At 48.6% G+C, this 21995-nt stretch overlaps 8 protein-coding genes across 8 annotated transcripts; 1 reads left to right on the top strand and 7 right to left on the bottom strand.

Annotated features, from left to right (window-relative positions):
* Positions 1-462: 462 nt before the first annotated feature.
* N7533_009501 (glutamine amidotransferase subunit DUG3) lies at positions 463-1807 on the bottom strand (the record flags this gene model as incomplete). The annotated part of the gene is made up of 4 exons (XM_057106151.1): positions 463-737; positions 805-1537; positions 1638-1733; positions 1793-1807. 4 exons carry the CDS (start codon positions 1805-1807, stop codon positions 463-465), a joined length of 1119 nt encoding a protein of 372 aa, XP_056957600.1.
* A 502-nt stretch (positions 1808-2309) lies between these two features.
* N7533_009502 (dynamin-related GTPase MGM1) lies at positions 2310-5192 on the top strand (the record flags this gene model as incomplete). Its single annotated transcript, XM_057106152.1, has 3 exons — positions 2310-2610; positions 2674-4683; positions 4756-5192. The coding sequence occupies 3 exons, from the start codon at positions 2310-2312 to the stop codon at positions 5190-5192; spliced, it is 2748 nt and encodes a 915-aa protein (XP_056957601.1).
* A 926-nt stretch (positions 5193-6118) lies between these two features.
* Positions 6119-7003, bottom strand: N7533_009503 (uncharacterized protein; the record flags this gene model as incomplete). Its single annotated transcript, XM_057106153.1, has 1 exon — positions 6119-7003. One exon carries the CDS (start codon positions 7001-7003, stop codon positions 6119-6121), a length of 885 nt encoding a protein of 294 aa, XP_056957602.1.
* A 3611-nt stretch (positions 7004-10614) lies between these two features.
* N7533_009504 (uncharacterized protein) lies at positions 10615-11151 on the bottom strand (the record flags this gene model as incomplete). The annotated part of the gene is made up of 1 exon (XM_057106154.1): positions 10615-11151. One exon carries the CDS (start codon positions 11149-11151, stop codon positions 10615-10617), a length of 537 nt encoding a protein of 178 aa, XP_056957603.1.
* Positions 11152-12541: 1390 nt separating this feature from the next.
* On the bottom strand, positions 12542-13913 carry N7533_009505 (uncharacterized protein; the record flags this gene model as incomplete). The annotated part of the gene is made up of 3 exons (XM_057106155.1): positions 12542-12615; positions 12681-13652; positions 13718-13913. The coding sequence occupies 3 exons, from the start codon at positions 13911-13913 to the stop codon at positions 12542-12544; spliced, it is 1242 nt and encodes a 413-aa protein (XP_056957604.1).
* Positions 13914-13977: 64 nt separating this feature from the next.
* N7533_009506 (External alternative NADH-ubiquinone oxidoreductase) lies at positions 13978-14504 on the bottom strand (the record flags this gene model as incomplete). Its single annotated transcript, XM_057106156.1, has 2 exons — positions 13978-14057; positions 14132-14504. 2 exons carry the CDS (start codon positions 14502-14504, stop codon positions 13978-13980), a joined length of 453 nt encoding a protein of 150 aa, XP_056957605.1.
* Positions 14505-18128: 3624 nt separating this feature from the next.
* N7533_009507 (mitochondrial 54S ribosomal protein uL15m) lies at positions 18129-19171 on the bottom strand (the record flags this gene model as incomplete). The annotated part of the gene is made up of 2 exons (XM_057106157.1): positions 18129-18735; positions 18858-19171. 2 exons carry the CDS (start codon positions 19169-19171, stop codon positions 18129-18131), a joined length of 921 nt encoding a protein of 306 aa, XP_056957606.1.
* Positions 19172-19760: 589 nt separating this feature from the next.
* On the bottom strand, positions 19761-21733 carry N7533_009508 (uncharacterized protein; the record flags this gene model as incomplete). The annotated part of the gene is made up of 3 exons (XM_057106158.1): positions 19761-20866; positions 20944-21217; positions 21287-21733. 3 exons carry the CDS (start codon positions 21731-21733, stop codon positions 19761-19763), a joined length of 1827 nt encoding a protein of 608 aa, XP_056957607.1.
* Between the last annotated feature and the right edge of the window lie 262 nt (positions 21734-21995).

A 21995-nucleotide genomic window follows, 5' to 3' on the forward strand; every position in this document is an offset into this window, starting at 1 on the left:
CGACAAGGTGTGGTGCGGTAGATATGGCTAGTATAGGGTTATAGGTAGCTTCTGCTAGTAGGATCTACCCGATTAGATACCTAGGTACCTACTCAGCTGCCTACCCGAAGGTGAGAAAGTAGAAATCTGGCCTCCTACTGTAGTTTGTGGTAATACACATATAGCACCTTTTCTAAACAGACAGATAGGGTGTTCAGATGACTAAATGGGGTGTCCACTTAGTAGTGCCCTCAAGTTGGTTGCACTCCCTGATTAGGATCAAATCCTGCAGCCACAAATACTTTACTAGTAGTGTAGGGAATTCCAAAGCATTTTCAATAGTATTTAACCCGAAATCCTAGACTCCATTCGCTATTTTGGTATCAATCTAGTTTAGTAATGCTCCCACTCGCTTCCGCAAATATCCACAAATGCTGATGCGATTCATGTACTAGACACCAAAAAATGCTCCTCAATCATCAATCAATGCGACGCGCAGGCTGTGACATGTCCTTGTATGGGCACCTCTCGGCCAACTCCTTGGCTATCTTTGGCGACACTGGGTCCACATGGCTCTGTTTCTGATGGGATTGCAGTCGTAGCTGGTGCTGTAGTGACCAGTCCCTTCGAGCTGGCGAAGCAAGACGAACGATCATGGTTGAGATCTTCTCCATAAAACTCGTCCAGAATGGGGTGCAGCATCACGGTCTGCTTGTGAATTGTGACCACCGAGTTTGCAGGTACTGCGACCCAGTTGTCTATGATGAGTGTTAGTATTGGATGTCATTGAGCTTCACAGGTTGGAAAACCAAGGGAGAGACTTACGTCGTTCGAAAGTGATAGGCTCACTGGCGACTAACACGATGTCAGCGCCCTTATCATGACGCTCCATCTTAAAGTGCCCCTTCGTGTTCCCCTCCTTCCACTTCGTACCAGACGAGAAGTACAGGCTAGCAGGCTCATCCGTCTTACTGCTGATGTACCGCGTGCAGATGACAGTATGACCATCCGTCACAGCAAAGTTGAGCAGACTCCTGGTCTCCAAATTGGTAACATTGTGCTTCTGAGGAATCTCGCGCACAAGCTCATTTATCTTGGCAATTGTCTTCATCATGACCCGGCGCAAAAGGGCCTGCCCGAATCCCTCCGGACCTGGATCCGAACTCGGATCCACACCCTCCTTCTCAAGGAGGTCGAGGAAAAGTGCAAAAGACCACTCACTATCGGTACCTCCCTTGACGCCCAAGTACCACTTGTCAGCCAGGGAGTCGGCGAGAGGCCGCTTGATGTATTGGAATCCGCCGACGCCGCCGTTGTGCATCCACATTAGGGTCTGGTGCTGGAAGGGGTGGCAGTTGTTATCGGCCAGGGCGCCCTCTGTGGTTGCGCGCACGTGGGCGAAGATCAGATTGGAGCAGGTCTTAGAAGCGAGACGTTCTAGGTTCTCACAGTTCCACGCTGGGAGCGTGGATGTGAAAATGCATGGCTCTGGGCCTAGCTTAGGGTCGGTGTAGAACCCGACGCCGAAGCCATCGCCATTTACTGGCCGGCGGTTATCCTGGAATTCATAGTTAGTTTGATGTATGGAAGGTGATGATTTTCTCCCACGAGTTTCTACGCCGTAGAGAGCTCGATTGTTTTGAGTGGCGGAGACCTACTAATCGTAACCTGGAGTCATATGATTGTGTGAGGATAGAATGACTTGGCTCTGTGACCAGTTTACTGAGACGAATCTCGTCTAGTCCTTTGTAGATCTGCGAGTTGATTGTTAGAGGTTGGTCCCAACACATTTACGCATTTGAAGTTGACTCACCAGAAATCGACACATGTCGGGGGTATATTCAAGCCCGTTGGTGTCTATATACGAGTGAATATAGATCAAAGATGTTAAGTAGTATGGGCTGTATCTTGGACGCGATTTGTGAAGGACCGAGAGAGAATCTGGAACAGCAGTTCTCAAATCGGGAGTTGGTGGTTTGGTTAGGCGTTGACGGGTAGAAGTGTCACCGACTATCTGAGAGAGAGAGAAGACCAATGAACCAACCACAGTTGAGCAGTTCCACGCCAAGTTCAACTACGGATAGATAGAGAGAGAAGAAAAATATGAAAGAATGATTCACAAAAATAAAAACAAACAGAATCCCCTTAGACACACACCGCACTCACTTCCCTTGCACAGCACGTCATTTCGTGACACGTGACCCTTCATGACTACGGCGGGCGAAGCGGCCACATCGCGCGGGTCAGGTTGATGTCAGCGGTGGATCTGCAAGTTCCAACACCTTAACTTACTCTTGAAATCCCATCTTGCATGAGATTCGACAACAACCATGAGCGGGAGAATCCTCTCCCATAGACTCGCCCCGCTAGTGCGGAACGGGGTGGCCCGCAACTTCCATCATGCTGGCTCAAGAACAGGAGGCCTGTTGCGCGCCGATGGAGGTGCCGCTTTGAGGGGACGCGCATGGCCGATTGGTGCAAGTGCTATTCATAATGTCCCAGCTGTTCGAGAATTCTCCTTCAAATATGCCCGTTTTCTCCCCAAGCTGGCTCTCAAGTTTGCTCGCATACCGGCTATGTTCGGAGGAGCTACGGTCGCCGGTCTAGCTTACGTCCAGTATCAAGCCACCCGTACGTACTTTTTTTTCTCTGTGGTTCCGGAAACGTATCATTTACTAATACATACTTCTATAGAGGCTGGGAATTATGCAATCGATATTTTCAAGACCGCCGGAGAGACAGCAAGCAACACGGCATCGGGCCTATTCCAGGGCCTTCAGGATATCGCGGATCAAACACAACGGGGATGGAACAATACAACAGGAGATATCGAAACCCCTGAGTGGCTTCAAAAGATTCTCCGACAAGATGAGGAATCCCAATCTGGTGGCTCGGGTGGCGATAAAGAGCCAAAGGAGGGCCGGGCTGTAGTCGGAGCAGCCGCTGCTTCTGGCGCGGCGTTTGGTTACGATCAATCAAACGAGGACGACTCCCGACCCGAGCAACAGGTTGCCGAAGATGACCAGATGATGCTTCTTACCCGCAAAATGATTGAAATTCGAAACATCCTCCAAACCGTCGGTCAATCAGGAACCCTGACTCTTCCCTCCATTGTCGTTATCGGGTCGCAGTCGTCTGGTAAAAGCTCGGTCCTGGAAGCTATTGTGGGCCATGAGTTTCTACCCAAGGGTTCCAATATGGTCACTCGGCGACCTATCGAACTGACTCTGGTCAACACCCCCAATGCACAAGCAGAGTATGGTGAATTTCCAGCCTTGGGACTTGGCAAAATCACCGACTTCTCCTCGATCCAACGAACCCTGACAGACCTCAACCTCGCGGTCCCGGAAAAGGATTGTGTCTCCGATGACCCCATCCAGTTGACAATCTATTCACCCAATGTTCCAGACCTATCCATGATCGATCTTCCTGGTTACATTCAGGTCGCTGGACACGACCAACCCCCAGAGTTGAAGCAGAAGATCGCAGACCTTTGTGACAAATATATCCAAGCACCCAACGTCATTCTAGCGATTTCAGCAGCTGATGTCGATCTTGCGAACTCAACAGCGCTGCGATCTAGTCGTCGCGTGGACCCCCGCGGAGAGCGTACAATTGGTGTTATTACCAAGATGGATCTCGTCGACCCTGAACGAGGCCATGATGTTCTATGCGACAAGAAGTATCCTCTCAGACTGGGCTACGTGGGCGTCATCAGTCGGAACCCCCAAACATCAGCTCTCTTCTCTCGAGGATCCGGAAACATCACGAGCGCTATCTTGAAGAACGAAAATGCTTTCTTCTCGGCACACCCAGCCGAGTTTGGCGCTCACTCAGAGACCTCGGTCGGTGTATCAACACTGCGTAAGAAGTTGATGCATGTTCTCGAACAGACAATGGCCTCCAGCTTAGCGGGCACGAGAGATGCCATCAGCCAGGAGCTTGAAGAGGCAACATATGAATTCAAGGTGCAATACAATGACCGACCATTGAGTGCGGAATCATACCTCGCCGAGAGCCTGGACAGCTTCAAGCATTCGTTCAAAGCATTCGCCGAGAGCTTCGGTCGACCGCAGGTTCGGGAGATGCTGAAGGCAGAACTCGACCAACGCGTTATGGATATCTTGGCGCAGCGCTACTGGAACAAGCCAGTAGAGGACTTAGAAGCCGTCATGACTGAGCTCGATCCATTGAAAGATTTACCCAAGGCCGACCCGGAGTCCTTGTTCTGGCACCGCAAGCTAGATGCATCTAGCTCTTCTTTGACAAAACTCGGAATCGGCCGCCTCGCCACCACAGTCGTCGCCAATGCCCTCCAAAACCATGTCGACCAGCTTCTGGCGTCTTCTACCTTTGCCTCCCACCCCTGGGCTCACAAGCAGATTACCGACGCCTGCAATAGTATCCTGAATGATCGATTCTTCAGTACTAGTGATCAGGTGGAGAACTGCATCAAGCCTTATAAATTCGAAATCGAGGTTGAGGACTCGGAATGGTCCAAGGGGAGGGAAAACGTGAGTAGGGTGTTGAAGGATGAGCTCCGGGCTTGCGAGTCAGCCATGAAGCATGCCGAAGATCTCGTTGGAAAGAGAAAGCTCAAGGATGTAATGGCATTCATCGACAAAGTGCGGAAGGGTGATGTGGTACTGGAGGGCAATGGCGCTGGGGGTGCCGGTGGCTTCAGTTCTGCCCTGCTCGAGAGAGGTAAGTTACATAATTACTCTGATTAAGGATCAAAACCCCCATCTCAGAGCTCGAGACTAACTTACCATTTAGGCCGAGATGGCATCTTCCTCAGGGACCGAGCTGACCTCATCAAAATGCGAATGATGGCTGTGCGATCCAAGCAGTGCGCATCTCAAAAGAACAAATACCATTGTCCAGAGGTCTTCTTGGATGTGGTAGCGGATAAGCTCACGTCAACGGCAGTGCTGTTCCTCAACGTTGAGCTTCTCTCTGAATTCTACTACAACTTCCCCCGAGAACTGGACCTGCGTCTCGGCAGACACCTTTCGGACGAAGAGGTTGAGCGGTTTGCCCGCGAAGACCCTCGGGTCCGCCGTCACCTAGACATCATCCGCAAGAAAGAACTACTGGAACTGGCACTACAGAAGATCGAGGGTATCCGACAGCTGGACGGTCGAAGCATGCACCGCAGTTCTGACCGTGCGCAGGCCGCGAAAGAAACTCGCAGCCGCTGGAATATCTTCTAAGGATGGCCTGTTCCGATCTACGAATCTGTGCTTTTCATTCCTCTTTCAAACCCCCCTCTCCCCCTTCCCGGTTAGACACACTCGCACCACAGTTGTAATTTTGATACCTTTCACTCGTCCCATATTCCCCTCTTTCTGTTTCTGGAGAATTTTACGGTCTCTTTCTATCTTGAGATAACTTGTCACTTGTACATACAGTTGAAATCAAAACAAATCACCTCATATATCCACGCGCGCATCACAGTGTCGAAAATTAGATGTCAGATCGGCTCGCATGTTTTGTACTCTGCTATGCGCCCTCCTAGTAGGGATTGATACACACTAGTACCTAGATAGTAATTACTTAGTACTTATCTGGTTAGGCTCCGAGAGACGAGTACTCCTAGTAACTCGAAGCTCCAGTCGCATTCTAAGTTGTAACCTAGGTACCTAGGTAGGTATGGTCAACCTTCGAACCTGATTATTTGCGGACTGTTGTGGACGTAATTAAAGGAGAACCTAGATGCATTCCAAATTGAACAAAGCTCAGGCATTCATTTGATGTAGCTGTAAGTAAATAATCAAGAATTCTCAAAATGACGAGAGACAACCTTCAACATAAAAAGAGTAACACCGTATCCTCTTGTCCCTAGATTGATAAACATGAAATAATTAAATGGCACACAAGTACATAAAGCACTGGTCACTTGGCGGCCATTGCAGCAAAATGTGCAGTGGCAGCTCATCCCATGACTGGCGAAGCAAGACGGCGATTTTCAGCCACTACCCATCTCATGAATGGTATTGTGAACCTCGTGGTTCGCTGTTGAGCCTCCATCTCTTGAATAGTGACGAGAATGGCGGCTTTCCTTGGGTTTAGGGGAGAAAGGGCCGGCGATGACTGATTGATCTGACATCGGATGTGAGTTGAGATTCGTAGATTGAAATTAGTAGTGGCTGTTCATACCTGGTAGCTCGTAATGTGTCTGATTCTCCGACTCGTCCTGAGACTGCGGATGATAATAGTTTCCTGGAAGCTCCGCCACAAAGTTTTTCTTTTCTTTTCCAGACTGCGACGATAATTGGCTCGACTGTCGCCGCCGCCTAGATGTCGACCCCCATCGTGGGTGTTCAGTTAGAGATTGAGCACCGGATCGGCTCGATGAAGACTCTGACATGCCGTCTGTCTCTAGTCGTGGAGACTGCAATGGGGACGAAGGCTGGAACAGGTTTGAACGATTGGCAGGATTGATGGTCTTGAGTTTACCATCTTCCATGAAGGCCTCCAAAACGCCCGCATCGAGAAGTTCGGCTTTCTTCATTAGTCTTTCAACGAGCACTTTTGATGCTGCCTTCATTTGACTCTTAACAAATGAAACCAACGTTAGATTGCACTCGATTGTGATGTCCTCCCGTAGATAGAGTCCATTTTCCGGCTCGCCGTCAACTCGAAACTCCTTCGGGTGACGCGGTTCATTAGGTTGATTTCCAGAGATGCGCCACTTGCTCCGAATATCGATGCCCAGTGGAACGAACGTGTGGGTTTGTAAACCCCATGGAGTATTGTGGAAACTGCCCTTGAAACTTATCTTGCCGGCTCCCAGCCTCCCTAAGCCGGGAAGATATTGAACTCGCTCGATAATCTCATACCAGGTAGAATAATATTCATCTGCGGCGGCATCTCTGGGCGCTGTGATCGGATGATAGGACAGCACAAGTGGATTAAGTGTGATGATTTCACCGTGGCTGTGCAGTATATCCAGCGCTAGCTGACGAGGGACAGACGAGGGGATCGGAGTGATGCTGATATAGGATTCCTTTTTCCGCAGCATTTTGCACTATTTTCTTGATACTCAGGATATAGTTAGGTGCAGATCTGCTTCAGGTGTGCGCAGATGAGCCGTTAAAGTAGCGCGCAAGAGCATTGAAGTTGACATTTTGGCCCCTCGTATTCTGTGCTTACGCAGGCGCCCACATAATCAAGTCCACACGGTCTTCATGGGTCTGACTACGCGCTAGTACTATTTTGGCGAGTGCAATGCATCTCTCTTAACCTTCACTTTTCAGCTATCATCATCAGCAGTTGGAATGTTGATTTTGTGCAGATATCACGGCCAGTGGTAGAACTGTCAGAATCTGCTCACTCTGCGAAAGTTTTTTTTTACAGCAGAATGTAGTATATCGTCCTCAAAGATCGCATCTGGATTTGACACCATTTGCTCGATTATACTATCCTCCCAATTGCAGTACTAAATATCGCGAAAAAAAAAATCATATTTCTCCACAAATTTAATAGAGTGTTCACTTTATTCCACCGGCACCTTCATCCATTTTATTCAACCAATACAAGGGGTCATTGAAACAAGTACCGCAGTCTTTGTAAGCGTGGTTATCACGAAAACGACCTAATAGGTAGAGGTTTGATATTGCCACTGTGAATAAGAAGTACAATCCAGAAAGGCAAAAAGGACAAATAGAAAATACAGGCCAATGATACCGAGAACAAAGCACCCGATCTTCCAGACCCAGGAGCCTACCCATTCGAAGGGCAATTTTCCATCTACTAGGTGCGATCTGTCATCAGCTAGTAAGGTAATCGCAGATTCTGCGGCGGAAATAGTTAGCTTCTTGATTTCGCGATTTTTTGGTGGCGCAATGTTTATCCTGAACCCTGGGATTTTTAGGTCTGAGACTAGTGAGACCCACCTGGATGGGGAACAATTGCTAGTCTTTATAGCAATTATCTTGAAACTCCAATGAGCCTTTTACATCGGAATACTATATTTTACACCCTGATACCTAGGTAATACGTACCAATGGCAGTATTAGTAGTATTTCTAGAATTCGGGATTGAATATCTTCAAGTTTCTGGTAACCTTGGAATGAACTACCTAGTCGGGAGAAATACGGATCTGAAAATTGTGAGCCGTGGACCAAGGCAAAAAGACATCAAGAATTAGGAATGGCCACCTCTCTGTTGAATTACTAGATTGACGAAATCTTATGAGCCCTAAAAGTAAGAACTGCAGAAACTTCAAGCTGAATCTACGCTTCAGCCTCGACGCCTCAGCCTCACTCTAGGGTTAGCTTACAAACCAGATCGGTCAGAATTCACCTTTGTACATTTTCAATAAGCGCACATACTTATCTCGAAAAATTCACGTGCCATGATTGAACTTGAAAATTGACTCTATAGTATTTGTGGGATAGAAGCTGGGCAGCGAGATGGGCAGCGAGATGGGCAGCGGTCTGGGTCACGGTTTATGACTACGTCAGCCTCCGAGTCCTTCCCTCGTCTCTATAATCTACTCCCATCATCCTTTGTCCCCAATCCACCGTAATTCTCCTCAACTTGCTCCATTGAAATAATTTCACCTACTTTCACCTTGAAACATGCGATTTTGGCAAAATGGGACGACTGCGACATTTATTCGTCGACTACCGCCTATGGTATTCGTATACTCCTTGGTGATCCTGCTGGAGCTGGAGGAAAGTGTGCAGAGAGTACCTACCATTTGTCTTCTTGAAAACACCATCTGTCAAAGACTCCATCGATCAACATATATAACTACCCTTGTAGATGAGAAGATGTGCAAGGAAAACCCGGTCCAAGTGCAGTTGGCGTACTATCGAGGTCTGTTGAGCTTTTTTGATAGTCTACCATGTGAGTCATCCGCGCTCTGAAATTATCTTTCAAGAAAGGATGTAGTGCGAGCCCAACATAGTGATACTGTTTAGTTCTGTCATCGGCAACATTGCCGATTATTATGAGCGTCGTATAAGCTTCGCCCTGGCCGTCTTTGGTACACTCTGTAGCATGTGTTGGATTTATATGACATGGGAGTTCCGCTATTCATTTTAAAAGCAAATATATTTACACTGCAACAAAAGCTTACTCCAAAGCCATGCAGGCTCGTTGTGGGATATCTTTCCTATCGAGGTTGTTTGGCTATCCTCCTTTTTTAGATTTGTTGGCGGCGGTCCAGCCATCGCGATTGCAATTTGTCTTACTATGGTATCGGATCTTTCGGAAGAATCAAATAGGTATATCTGAATTATGCAATTATATCACTTGATACCTAACGGGAAACTAGGAGCAACGGCTTTTATCGCGTGTACTCAGCCGTATCAATAACAGATATCATTGGACCTCTCATCACATACAGAAGCCTTCAAAATTCGCTTTGGCTGCCATATGTGCCAGTGCGCTTCGAGATAGAGCTTGGAAAGTCAAGTCAGCGGACAGATCACTTAAGACAGACCTTCTAACAGGAACCAGGTTGCAACTCTGCTGTCCTTGTATCGGCTGTGAATATTATAGCATTCTTGATTGTGTTGCCCATTATCTCTTCGGCGCTAGAGAAACGAGCGGGCTGGTCTATCACCGACATCAACATTTGTGTTGCCCGGGCCAGCAGCTTCCTGCTCGGTCTTGGGGCAGCAACAGTGGCAGTTGCCCCTACGCTAAGCTTGGTCTTTATCGGTAATTCCAAGCGAGAAAGCCGATAGTTTGGCCAGTGCTAACATAATTCACAGCACTTATGGTATATGCGCTAGGATTCGGCGTGCTGCTTTCAATTCTGGCTGCTCTGACATCATATATCCCCATATCGAGCGATACAGCAAAATTATACACACTGGTGGCAACTACCGATGCCATCGCTCATCTGATTGCGAGCCCCATGTTATAGTATACGTGGAGCAGGGCTTTGAAAATTAGTGGTCGATGTCTTACTCTACATTTCATGCGTTTGACGGTACACGGTTTTCTGTCATCTTTAGAACTAACAGCTGACATCTGATCTAGGTCATTTTCTTCTCCGCATTTGTAATGGCTTGTTTCATGAGGGGAGAATCAAAGCAAACGGTGGATGAGAGTCATTCGGATGAAGAGCGGGAGCCGCTACTTGTAGCTAGTGAAGAAGCAGATAATCAGACTCAGGGCCTGACAAACGAAAGACTAGGCTGACTCAGAATCTATAGATACCAGCAGTGAGCTCAAACAGCTTTTATAGAAGAAACAAACGAGATCCATGATATCTTCAAAATTCCAGTGTCCAGGTGGGCATATCGATCGGTATTACTACTAGTACATAATCCGCCAAGGATTAACCAGTTTTGATCACCATGATAGTATGTAGTCCACATATACAGAAAATTACAGGCACCTGGGCACTACCTAGTACCTAGGTATGATATACTAGTAGTAATGTTGTGGTAGTCTCTACTAGTAGGCTTGACTTGTAGGTTTGACTGTAGGCTATCATGAGACTACTACTAGTATGTCCATGTATCATATTCAACCAGCTGCTAATAGTCAAAGTTCGAAAAGAGATAAAGCAATGTAGTATTAATCAAACTTAGAAGGCTATAGTATTCAAAATGTGGCTTTCCACGAACATCATACCTCACCCTGTTGATAGCAGTCCATCTTCCACAAAATTTAGTATTCGCCTTGGGAGCCGGAGTCTGAATATTCCGAGTCATAGTCTGTAAAGTCGTCCTCAAATTCCCCCGAAAAGCCATTTGGAAAATCATCAGGCGGAGGATATGTGAGACCAGCACTATCAAGTCGAGATCGGCCCCACATCATATAGGCCTGTCGCCGTGATTTATCATTGAAGGCACAGTATACAAGAGATGATGACATCGTGTACTGCTCTTCCCAAATATTCCTCCACTGGACCCATGACCATATCTCTTCTGAGTCACGGTCTGTATCATGATAGAATGGCGGGAAACTTTTGCTTGCCTGATTATCCAATGGAAGATCCATGAGTAATCGTTTCAACTCGCGCTTGGACTTTCTATCGTAATCATTGAATGTATCGCTGATAAATCCGAGGCTATTGTTCCAACTTTTGCTCGAAATAATAGGAAGATATGTAATCCCACTACTTTCATCGGTATATGTGAGATCGTAACCACTGGCATTGTATGCATCCACCATTTCTTTGATATTGGCCAACCCTGAACTCATTGATACTGCGTTCTTTTTTTGGTTTGGTTATAATTATCACTGTCCCTTGTCCGAGGGTACCGCATTCCTACGATTACTATATTTTAAGTTCCAGAAATAGTGGGGAGAAGATTGGATTAAGAGTATACAAACCTCGCTTCATGATTTTCTTGAAGTATTCATATACATAAGCCAATTGCTCGTTTTCCCAAGGAGCAAAGTGTTTGAAAAAATCATCTCCCCATCGAAGGGGCTCCAAGGCCCGCGATCGACAAACTGGTCGGCAGACTCGCGGCGAGCAACCCAACTGTGACGACGCGTTCGGAATAACTGGCAGCACATTTCATACCTATAAAAACTGCGGTAAACCCGGACTTTCTCCATTTTTGATAAGAGATTCGATATCCTCAGCCGTCACACTTCCAGGTTTGCACGCGTAGAGAAAACGTAGGCCCTCTCTTACAAAAGTCTCGAACAAATGCTCGACTAGCTCGTGAATCTTAGCCGATGAAGAAGGAAAATTACCTTGCAGTGGCTTCAACCTTGGTATGGCCGGTCTAATCATAATATCAAGGTTCACTTTGCTTTGAGCGAGAAATGGACGAATTGGCTATGCTCAGTTAAACTGGTGACTCGGTTCCTGGAAATGGGCGTTTTGTATTTCCTCACCTTCTCCTGAAGTGTTGGAGTGGTTTCACTGCTTTGCTTTCAACATAGACTTTTTCGCAATCCAAGAATAACAGTTTTTGCTACATGTTTTATGCTTTCGTTATGTAATTCTAGAGTACTCCCACGGTTCAGAGTCAAGTAATTCTTTCACTACGGTCGAATCGATTTCTACAGGCATCATGAAAGGAAATTTGGAAGAAAATCATTGGCTCAAATAGGTCACACAATGATCCCAGACCCAGTCTATCGATATACCATAGCGTACAACCCAAAGAGAAAAAGAAAAGAAGCTGAAACGAACAAAGATAAAAAGGAGAGCGGATTAATGCTTTTTCCTCTCTGATTACCCGCACAGAGGGCGCTTGTCGAGCGGATAGATATCCTCAGCCCACATCAATGCGATGAGGAAAAGTATACATGGGAGAGATGAAAGAGATGGACCGAAAAACATCAAACTAACAGCGCCCCCAGGAGCGGGTTATCGGAAACTGAGAATCGGGTGGTGGATGGATATGTCTATCACAGAAAAGGACGGAACGGAGAAAATAAAAGGAAACCCAAAATGGTTGACAAAGGTGGTGGCGTGGAGGTGGTATTGCGTTTCAAACGTGGCCCTCAGGGGGGGGGGGGGTTCAACGGACATGGAGGTGAAGGTTGTCCGGGAATTTAACAGAAAGGAAATTGATGGCCGTGTAACGGAATTGTTACAGACGGCTTTTGACATGGCTTGCATGTGGGATGTTTACTCGCGGGAGACGTCACGGCCGAAGAGGCGGGCCTTGATCCAGTCAACGGCGACCAGAACACGGTTGCGGGCTGTTGTAAAAGTTAGTGGTATGTCAAAAGAGGTGAAAGGTGGTATTGAATGCGATGAAACTTACAGCTGAAGCACATGCTCAGGTAGGCACTGCGCCAGAAGAGGTAGGTCAGGGTACCACCGCTAGCAATGTTTCCGGAGAGCCAGGAGATGTCGGCAACGGCACGCTCCTTGCCAATGTAGGCCAAGCTACCCTGGTGGGAGTACTGGAAGGGACCCATCTGCTTGGTGCGGCGCAGCTGCTTCTGGCGCTCGCGGATCTCATTGAGGATCTCGTTGCGCTCATCGTTGGACTTGGCCTGAGACTGGGTGTCGGACAGGTGCTGGAGCTCCTTCTCGATGGTATCAGTCTTAGCCATGGTGTTGAAGAGGCGGGCCAGGAAAGCACCCTCCTGACCAGCGACCTGAGCAGTAGGAGCATAGTTGGTAATGGCACAGTCGCCAACGGCCCAGACGTTCTCAGCACCGTTCACGACAAGGTACTCGTTGACAGCAAGACCGCGGCGGGAGTCCTTCTGGGCGGGGATCTGGCCCATCAAATCGCGGACAACAGGGCGAACAGCGTTACCAGTAGCCCAGACCAGGAGACCGTAGGGGATTTTCTCGATAGACTTGGATCCATCGGGGTTGGTAACCTGGGCCTCAATGTACTTGTCGGTGACATTCTTAACCATAGTCTTAGTGCGGATGGTAATCTCTTCCTCCTTGAAGGTCGATTCGGTGTAGTCAATCAGTTGCTTGGAGAACATGGGCAGAACGTTGGGCAGGGCCTCGACCAGGGTAACGTGGAAGTTGTGCTGAATCTCGGGAATCCACTTCTTCAGATCATCGTTGAAGAAGTCCTGGAGCTCACCGGCGAACTCGACACCAGTGGGGCCACCGCCGACGACGACCATGTGCAGCAGGCGCTTGACCTCGTCATCGGTTTGATCCTTGAACATAGCAGTTTCGACACAATCCATGACGCGCTTACGGATGTTCTGAGCATCGTTGACCTCCTTCAGGAAGCACGAGTTCTCACGAACACCAGGGATACCTAGAAAGTCTTTGTTAGTTCAGTGTTCATCGGGGTAAAAGCTCGCATGGAAGGTGTTGTCGTACCAAAAGTAGCGTTCTCGGCACCAACACCGATGACCAGCATATCGAAGGGAACCTCAGTGTGAGAAATGTCACCCTTGATTTCAGAGTCATCACTGATGTGGACAACACGCTTCTCGTAGTCGATCTTGGTAGCCTCGGCTTCGAAAAACTTGACGGTGGCCTTCTTCTGGCGGAGAATGTTGCGGATGGGCTCCATGATCGAGCGGTGCTCGATCAAACCGGTGGTACATGAGGGCAATAGGGGAGTGAACAGGAAGTAGTTACGGGGGGGAGACGACGATGACGTTGTAGTTCTCGGTATCGAGTTTCTTCAGGAGGGAGACTGCACCCCAACCGGTTCCTACAGGAGCGAGGGTATTAGCAAAGCTCCAGATGGAACCAACAGATTAGAAATTGGGTGCGACGATAGCATACCGAGAATGACCAGGGTCTTCTTCTCTGGGTCGGGCTCAATCTGCTCCTCGGGGTGACGAAGGGAGTAGATGCTGAAGGACAGGGCACCGGTGAGACCGAGGGCGGACAGCCAGGTCAGACGCCATGCCCAGCGCAGGACGCGGAAGCGCTTCTTGGGCTTGGGAGCGGGCGAGGGCGAAGGAGTAGCAGGCGAAGGAGACGGGGCGGCATCAGCGTAGCCGCGGCGAGCAATACGCGAGATGGACTGGAAGTTAGGGCGGAGCGGCTCTGCGCGGAGGGCCTGCGAGGTCGCGATGGAGCGGCGCGACAGCGAGGACAGCTGCACAGTAGACCGGGAGGCCATTAAGCGCATTGCTAGCGAAGTGCCAGCCATGATGGTGGAAGTCCCAGGTGAAGCTGGGGGGGGAAGATAATTGGAGATGGACAGGAGTGAAGGTCGAAGAGTCACAAGCTCAAGGAGAGAAGTACCCTAAAGGTAAAGTGCAATGGGAAAATCCCAAAAAAAACTGTGATAAGGCGATTGCGTTGCTGTTTCGGGCGAATCGGTGTAATCGGTGTGTGCGGAGGGTCCACTTAAGCCTGTAAGTATGTAATCCACCTACGGAGTACTCACTAAGTAATACTGTCGGGTACTTGCTTTGCCATATGTTTTACTATGGCCCACCATGTACCTTTCGCTCCGGTTTAACGGAGCTCTCTCACCCTGCTCCGCATCCACTACTGTCTACTAATTAGCGTAATAGGAATTGTCATTCCCTTCAATTGTCTCCCGCAAGTCCGATACCTCTTATTGTTAATCCATTGTTGATTTTTTTTTTTTGAGGGCTCGAGTCGAGGAGTCATTTGAGGCGGGTAAGCCCAGCTCCGAACTAGCTCCGAGCTGCCATTGCAGGACCCAGTTTTATTTCATTTTATTATTATTACTTTTCTCTGCTGCGGCAAAAAGGGCAATCAATGAGCTGGAAAGGGTAAAAAAAAAAGGGAAGTGAAAAATAAAATTGGAGATGTGAGGGGAGCTCCTTCACAATCTCAAGCCCGGTGAGGAGAAATTAACCGCTGAGGAGAATTGACCCTTTCCCCCCATTTTATGCCCATATCTACAGTACTGTACTACTTGTGTGCTCCATCGATTATTGTTCTTTTGAAATATCCAAATAATTTCCACGTGAAAGCCTCTCTACTCAACCCCCTCTCTAGCCCTATTTCTCCCTTCCCCCATTCCTCTTCCCCCAATCCATCCGATATCACCCGCCATGCGGCCCCGGGAAATATCGTCGAACTCGCAGGGTTTACAACCTAGCCCTATCCATGGGGGAAATCTAGAATCTGGGGAAAGTCTCACTGGTCCACCCCATTCCGTCCCAATTTCACCCCCCGTATCTAGCTCATCCCCTACCCGAGCTATTTTCGGTAGGAGTCGGCGCTCAGTCAAATGACTCGAAAAGCTGAGGGACTCTTTCAGCTCCCGGTCACCCTTGAAATATGACGTAGTTTGACCGCGGAAAGACTCGCCATTGGCCTGCCATGCGGATGGGACGGCCCTAGATAATTTCTAGAACAGTTCACCGAATTAATGTCCGCCTCCTTAGCTGTTCTAGATGGCAACTCCTGACCGAATCTAAAGGGTTTCCGTGGGGTCGTGCCCTTGGCGACTGGTGTTCACATTGAAAACGCGATCATCTTTTTCTTTTCTTGTCTTTTTTGCCATAGACACTCACGTGGATATTTTCAAGTTCAAGCAAGGCAAATAATTCCCCTAATTGTGGTGATCTATCTGATGTAAGAACTTGAACCCCCCCCTGATTCGCGAAAGCTCCATCGACACTTGGAAGCAATATAGCAAATTTCCTGTTTCAAGTTCTAGTCCACAATACAGATCATTCAGCTCCGTTGTCAAAGATCCATCCCCGTCAGAGGTTAAATATGGGTAAAGAATATAAGCATGGAGAAAATAAGAGCGAAAAATACGGTAAATATCGCGAATGCATACATAGACCCACCAATAAAGAGACCACAAAAGTTACCAATAGCTTGAGCAGAGCAGAAATTCATTAAATACAAGAAGAAAATCCGAACAGAATTTGGAAGTGATGAAATGGTTGAACAAAGAAGCGAAGTCGAAACCGGAGCTTGACTTGGGACTGGCCCGGGCCTTAGAGTCGGACTTGACGTTCAACCCATCAAGGTATAGCTCCAGGAAGTACTGACTACTCCCATTTAAATGCAAATCCAAAAAGTACCATAGTACAACTCGCGATTTAATAGCTACAGCAATCCAGAATAATACGAGAAGCAGAGGTAGGACGGCAAAGGCAAGAGTCCATGCTCAGAGCATCAATTTTCAAGGTGCGTGGTCGATTTCGTGGAGGAAGGTGAGGATGAAACTGGTGTCGGCTTCGGAGAAAGAGCGGATTGGAATGCTCGCAGTGGTGGCTTGCATTTTGGGTGAGTTCTGATACCAAGTCAAAAGGCTATAACAAGACTTGATTTCTTGAAGGTTGAGGATCCTGAGGTGGTGCAGAAAGTATGGAGTCTTAAGAGTGTGGGTTCGGGCCGCTCCAAAATGATGATAAAGTGACAGTTGTGACCTTGGAACGAGCGACATTCAGGAGACAAATAGTACTAGTGTATTGATCAATGACCTTGGTTCACGTAAAGAGTCTTATCATATTTGGGGGTATGGGTCTATGGATCTTCGCTTCTCCCATATTCGGTCATGTCATCGCATGATTGAAACACATTTCATCATCTAGATGATCTATCGCGAAAATCAAGTATATCGGGGACATCTCCTTCAGTAAGATGAACGGGATAGCTCCAGCCTTTCCAGTATAAGAAATATGAATCTATATGAATCAAGTCACTCTGGCTGACCGACTGAGATGGTTGCCACTCTGGAACACCGCACATTAGAACGCAGTTTTTTAGCCATCCGATTACTTACTCTGATTCGAAATTTTACTCCTCGATATCCCGTATCTGCCCAGGTGCCCCAATCGACCTACAGCGCTCCATGGCACTATTCGTTTCTCGAACATCCAGGGTCTGTGGATGTTATCAAATACGCCCGGCCTGGCACCGACGCTGCCGAATATCCCACCATTCGTTGCAAAGCGATTCTCGAGCGACTGAGGTGTTTTGTGACCGATTGCTCAGGGAAAATTATCCAAAGTTTACACCTAGCAAAGCTTTCACTTTCACTAGGCCGTTGAATATCACCATCCCAGCAAGCGCCGGTGGCAGGAAGAGGTTCCTTTCTAGACAATGAGGAGGAGTATCAGGAAATTTCTCCTCGGCTTTGGGCCACTGCCTGTCCACTCTGGTTCGAAGCGGTGAAGTTGGGACCCGGCATTTGCGAAGACATTCATGATATTTTTAATCGAGTTCTAGTAATTATCATGGCCAACACCTCGAATAACTCAACTCCAGTTTGGGCTATAAACGACCCAGCAAGGACTATCCCGCAGAGCGCTGTCGGTAATCTCCTATTATTTGGGTGTCTTGCGTTGCTCATGCTATCTAGATAATTCCTACGGATTTGCTTAGCAAGATAAAGGCAACTCTGAAAAACGACATCGTCGAAATACCCCCCCGTGGCAGTTAAGGTCTTTCCTAACACTTTTATTATGGTAGATCCTACAGGGAGGATCGAAGTCAGTTTCACCCCTTTATTCTGTTCAATTCCAATATCGGACGATGGACCGAAAGTTCGATCTTTTTCAGCGTCCGACCAGAGAGTCTATATGGTGAAGATACCCGAGGATCTTCCATTGCCACTGGCAGAATTCAAGTCAAAATTGCCCTGACATGCTTTAATTCCACCAGACATTACCTCTAGTAGTGTAAGCCATTTACAGATAGTGCCAGAATACCAGAAGGTAAATGATTTTGTTTGAAAAAAACACATCCAAAGCTTGACTATTTATACATGTACACTGCTCAAAGTAGAGCACAAAGGAAGAAGCCCACACTAACAGTCTCTGTCCAAAAACCCCGTCTACCAGAGTCTGTTCTCAGGCAGAACCTTCTCCTTCTTAACACCAGCAGTCGACTTACGCTCCTCAGGCGAGCGGAAGAACAACGAAGGACCCTCCATGGGCTTCAGCAGGTGACTCAAGTAGCCACGGTGGGCAGGGTCACGGTAGTACTCGACATCACGACGGCGGGTAGGATCAGGCAAACGATAGCGGAGACCAAAAGCCTTCATGATATTCGACTCGGACAGATCCTCCGGCGCCTTCTCAGCCTTGAGCAGCTCCTTGGACCCGCTCTCAGCGGACCAGGCCATGGAGATAAAAGTGTGCGACTCCATGCGGAGAATGTGTCGGATGGACTGGCGGGTGTAGAAGCGAGTTGCAACGGAGCCGCCGGCGGCCTCGATGGCGGAGATGGCGGATGCTGAGGCGCGCGAGACGACGAGGTGGATTGGTTGTTTCAGGGCCGAGTCAGGGCCGCCGAGGATCTTGACGCCGTCTTTGGATTGGTGGATGCAGCGCGAGTGTGTCAGTTCGCGGATTGTAATTGGGCGCGCTGGGTCGATGCGGCCTTGGTCGATCCATTCTTGTATGCGTGAGAGGTTGACAGGGGCGTACTCGGTGTGAAGCCTGTTGCGGGGGTGTTAGAGAGGAAATTCAACACCAGTTTGGTTTCTGTTGGCTGGATTGGTTGATGACCGTGTGGTTGGGGGCGCGAGAGGAAAGGATATGATGGTTGGTGAAAAACATACTCGGTAGTGCCTCCGCGTTCACCGTGAACGATGATATCCTTTGTCTGACCACCATTGAAGCCCGCAGGGACCTTTCCGTGCTGACCCTGACCCTTGTGACCACGACCAGAGGTCTTACCCTTGCCGGAAGCGGGACCACGGCCTCGTCGGATGCGTTTGTTGTATGCTGAGGGATTGTCGGAGATGGAGGAGAGGATGTGGGCGCTGCGAGATTGGAACTGGGGCGCAAGGAAGGCCAGTGGTGAGGATTGGGCAATTGGCTTCGCAATGAATTGTCGAAGCTGCATAGGCAGCCCCATCAGTCGAGGAGTCATGATGTCGATGTGTAGGTGAGGTTGTTCGTCGAGTGCGCGGCTCACATCAAAGATCTCGAGCGGTCGGGAAAAAGTCGGGCCGGGTGAGAAGTACGCCAATCAGGGGACATGCATATACTTGGCCAACCAACGAAAATATCATTCGACTAGTTTTATTTGATCTTAATTTTTATTACTATTTACCTAATGGTACTATTTGTTCAAATGAGTAATGAAGTTTTGCGATGAGTAAAAATCTAAAAAAAAATCATGTTTGCTAGACTAGTACTGTCTGCTTGAATAAACGCCCTTGATGTGTGTATGCGATTTGAACTGCCGAGATAACGCAGTCGTCCATGGCAATAAAAAAGCAAAGACCACATTAAGGGATCAATTAACGCCGTGTGCGCTTTCCTTGCCGCTGATAGTGCAAGGCAGCTGCAGATATCCCTTCTAGTTTAGTGAAACGCCGGACAAAATGCGAAGACCATATTCTGTACATGATGGAGCAGAAAAGAGGAAAAAAAAAATGGATGTACAGCGAATGGGAAGGGGGTTCGTGAAGATTGGTCGTAGCGCGATGAGGTCGTCAAGATGAAATGTGAGAGATTTAGCCTGCGTAAGGCTGCGAGGGAGGGAAGTAGGGTTGGAAGGATCCTTGATTCCAGGCATCAGGCTGGATGTAGGGCAATAGACCTGTCTTGCGATCGGCCGATGTCTTTCCCAGAGGTTGATAGTGCATGTGATCAAACGGGACACTGCGTTGTGGCTGAAGAGAAGAGGTGGGGGGTGGGATCAACAAGGTGTTGACGGAGCGAACAGGGCGATAAGGAGAATTGCGGTTGGCAAGGAAGAAAGATGGAGAGAGATGAGTTTGAGGGGTGTGAACGGAGTAGGCAGAGACAGCAGGAGAGACAGTGCCGGATGAAACACCGTAGGGGACCTGGTGGTGGCGGCCAATATCGGGGAGCGATGGGGCGCTGTATACTCCAGACGGTACTGCAGAGAGGTGGCCGGATGGAATTTGCTGAGCCCAGGTCTGAGAACGATTGTAGACGGGAGGTACGAGAGCGGGGAGTTGGGACATGGCGGAAGGAAGAGGTTGCGCCATCGGGTTGGAAGAAGGTGGAAGGTTGGGAGGTGGAAGTCGTGAAACTGGACCAGGCATCTGGCTATGGGCAGTGGGAGCGGAAGTAGGTGTCATTGGCGGCAAAGTGGGAATCCCGGCCATGGAGGTGGGAACAGTCAAGGCCGGGGTAGGAAGGGCCGTCGATCGAGCAATCCGTTTGGTTGGGTGCAGCTCGCTGTCTTCGTCCCGACTCCGCTTATGAGAGTTGCTCTGGGGCGTATCCCCAAGATACGAAGGCGTAGGGTAAGGAAGTCCAGAAGCCGAAGGAAACCAATTGGGCTGCGAGTGCGGTCGAAGCACATCGGATTGGGGTGAAGGCAACTTGGATGCCGGCGACTGGGGCTGTAGACGCGGCGGCGAGAGCTGCAGCACGGGGGCATCGTTCTCGAGCGGCAACTGGGAAGCCTTGTTGAAGAAATCGCCGAACAGACCGAGCTTGTTATGCCATTGGGCCCATTTTTCCTCGGAAGAAAACAGGTCGTAACGGATGTTGCTGAGGAACTCGACTTCCATGATATGGATCTCCTGCACTGCGATGCCCGAGACCTCGGCCCACGTCTTATTGGTGTAGGTGTTATCGTCCAGAACTGCGATGAGTCAGCATGTGTTTCACCAATCACAGAATATGATCATAAGGCGGTGAAACCGATAAGCCTTCACTTACATTTATTGCCCAGCATCAGAGCGACTGTCATGAGCCGGAATTCACTGCCCTTCTTGCCTTTCACACTCGCATTGAACTTCTTCAGACGATAGACGAAAAGAAGAGCGAGCAATATCACGTTTTGACTGACTTGTGTAGTCGACAAAATTGTAGAAACCCATTTCTGAAAACCGACTGTCGGGATCGCCTCGGGGACAAGTGAAGGTGCTGGATTGCGTCGATCTTCAATGGCTTGAAGTTTGGATGTTTTCTCGAACCAAAAGAAACAAGTCATCTATAGTAATTAGGTATTAGTTGGTAAATCAATGCGAGTGATTTCACACCGAGAGTGAGTAATTCTTACCTGAGCTGCAAACTCGGCCAGACTGCCCTTGGTGTTGTTTATTGAAGGAGGGATTCGTAATTGCGAACCACTCGTCGTTCCAGAGGATTTCTTCTGTACCAGCTCCGGGGCTGGAGCTTCTTTGGCAGGTGCGGGCTGGGTGTGTGGCTTCATTGCAGGCATCGTCGAAGAGGAGATCGAGTCGAAATGCGGACGCGAATTGCCATAGGCGTGAGAAGGAAGTCCCACAAGTCCATGTGCCTTGGATCCATAGTTGAAGGGTGGAACGGCATTGTAGGTCAAGCCAGTCATGTCGCCTGGGGGAGTAGGCAGACCGTCCCGGAAGGGAGCAGTCCAGTATGTACCAGAAGGCTCGAAAGTCGGTTTGCGTTGGTGTATTTCCTGAGTGACAGGTGCTATAGAGCCTGGAATCAAGGTCGATCGGAAATCCAGCGCTGGAAGAGACATAGGGACCGGGTTGATGTAGATTCAAGATCCAGTTGACACATGTGGAAACGACGGAAGTAGAGTTGAGGAAGTCAAGGTCAAGGTGAAGTCAAGGCGACAGACATTCAATGATCCATTCTCTTATTGATCGAGCCCAGGGTTGTTTTCTAGTGATGGGGAAGGGTTGCGGGTTCCAGGTTGCTTTTTGAGGCTGAGAGGTTGTTGACGGGTGAACCTGCCGTTGTATAGTATACTAGTAGTAGTATGGACCTGCCCAATTGTA

Source organism: Penicillium manginii (genome assembly GCF_028828005.1).
Source record: "Penicillium manginii strain IBT 31320 chromosome Unknown utg000006l:1.0-4164085.0:1.0-4166146.0, whole genome shotgun sequence".
In the NCBI taxonomy this organism is placed as follows: Eukaryota; Fungi; Ascomycota; class Eurotiomycetes; order Eurotiales; family Aspergillaceae; genus Penicillium; species Penicillium manginii.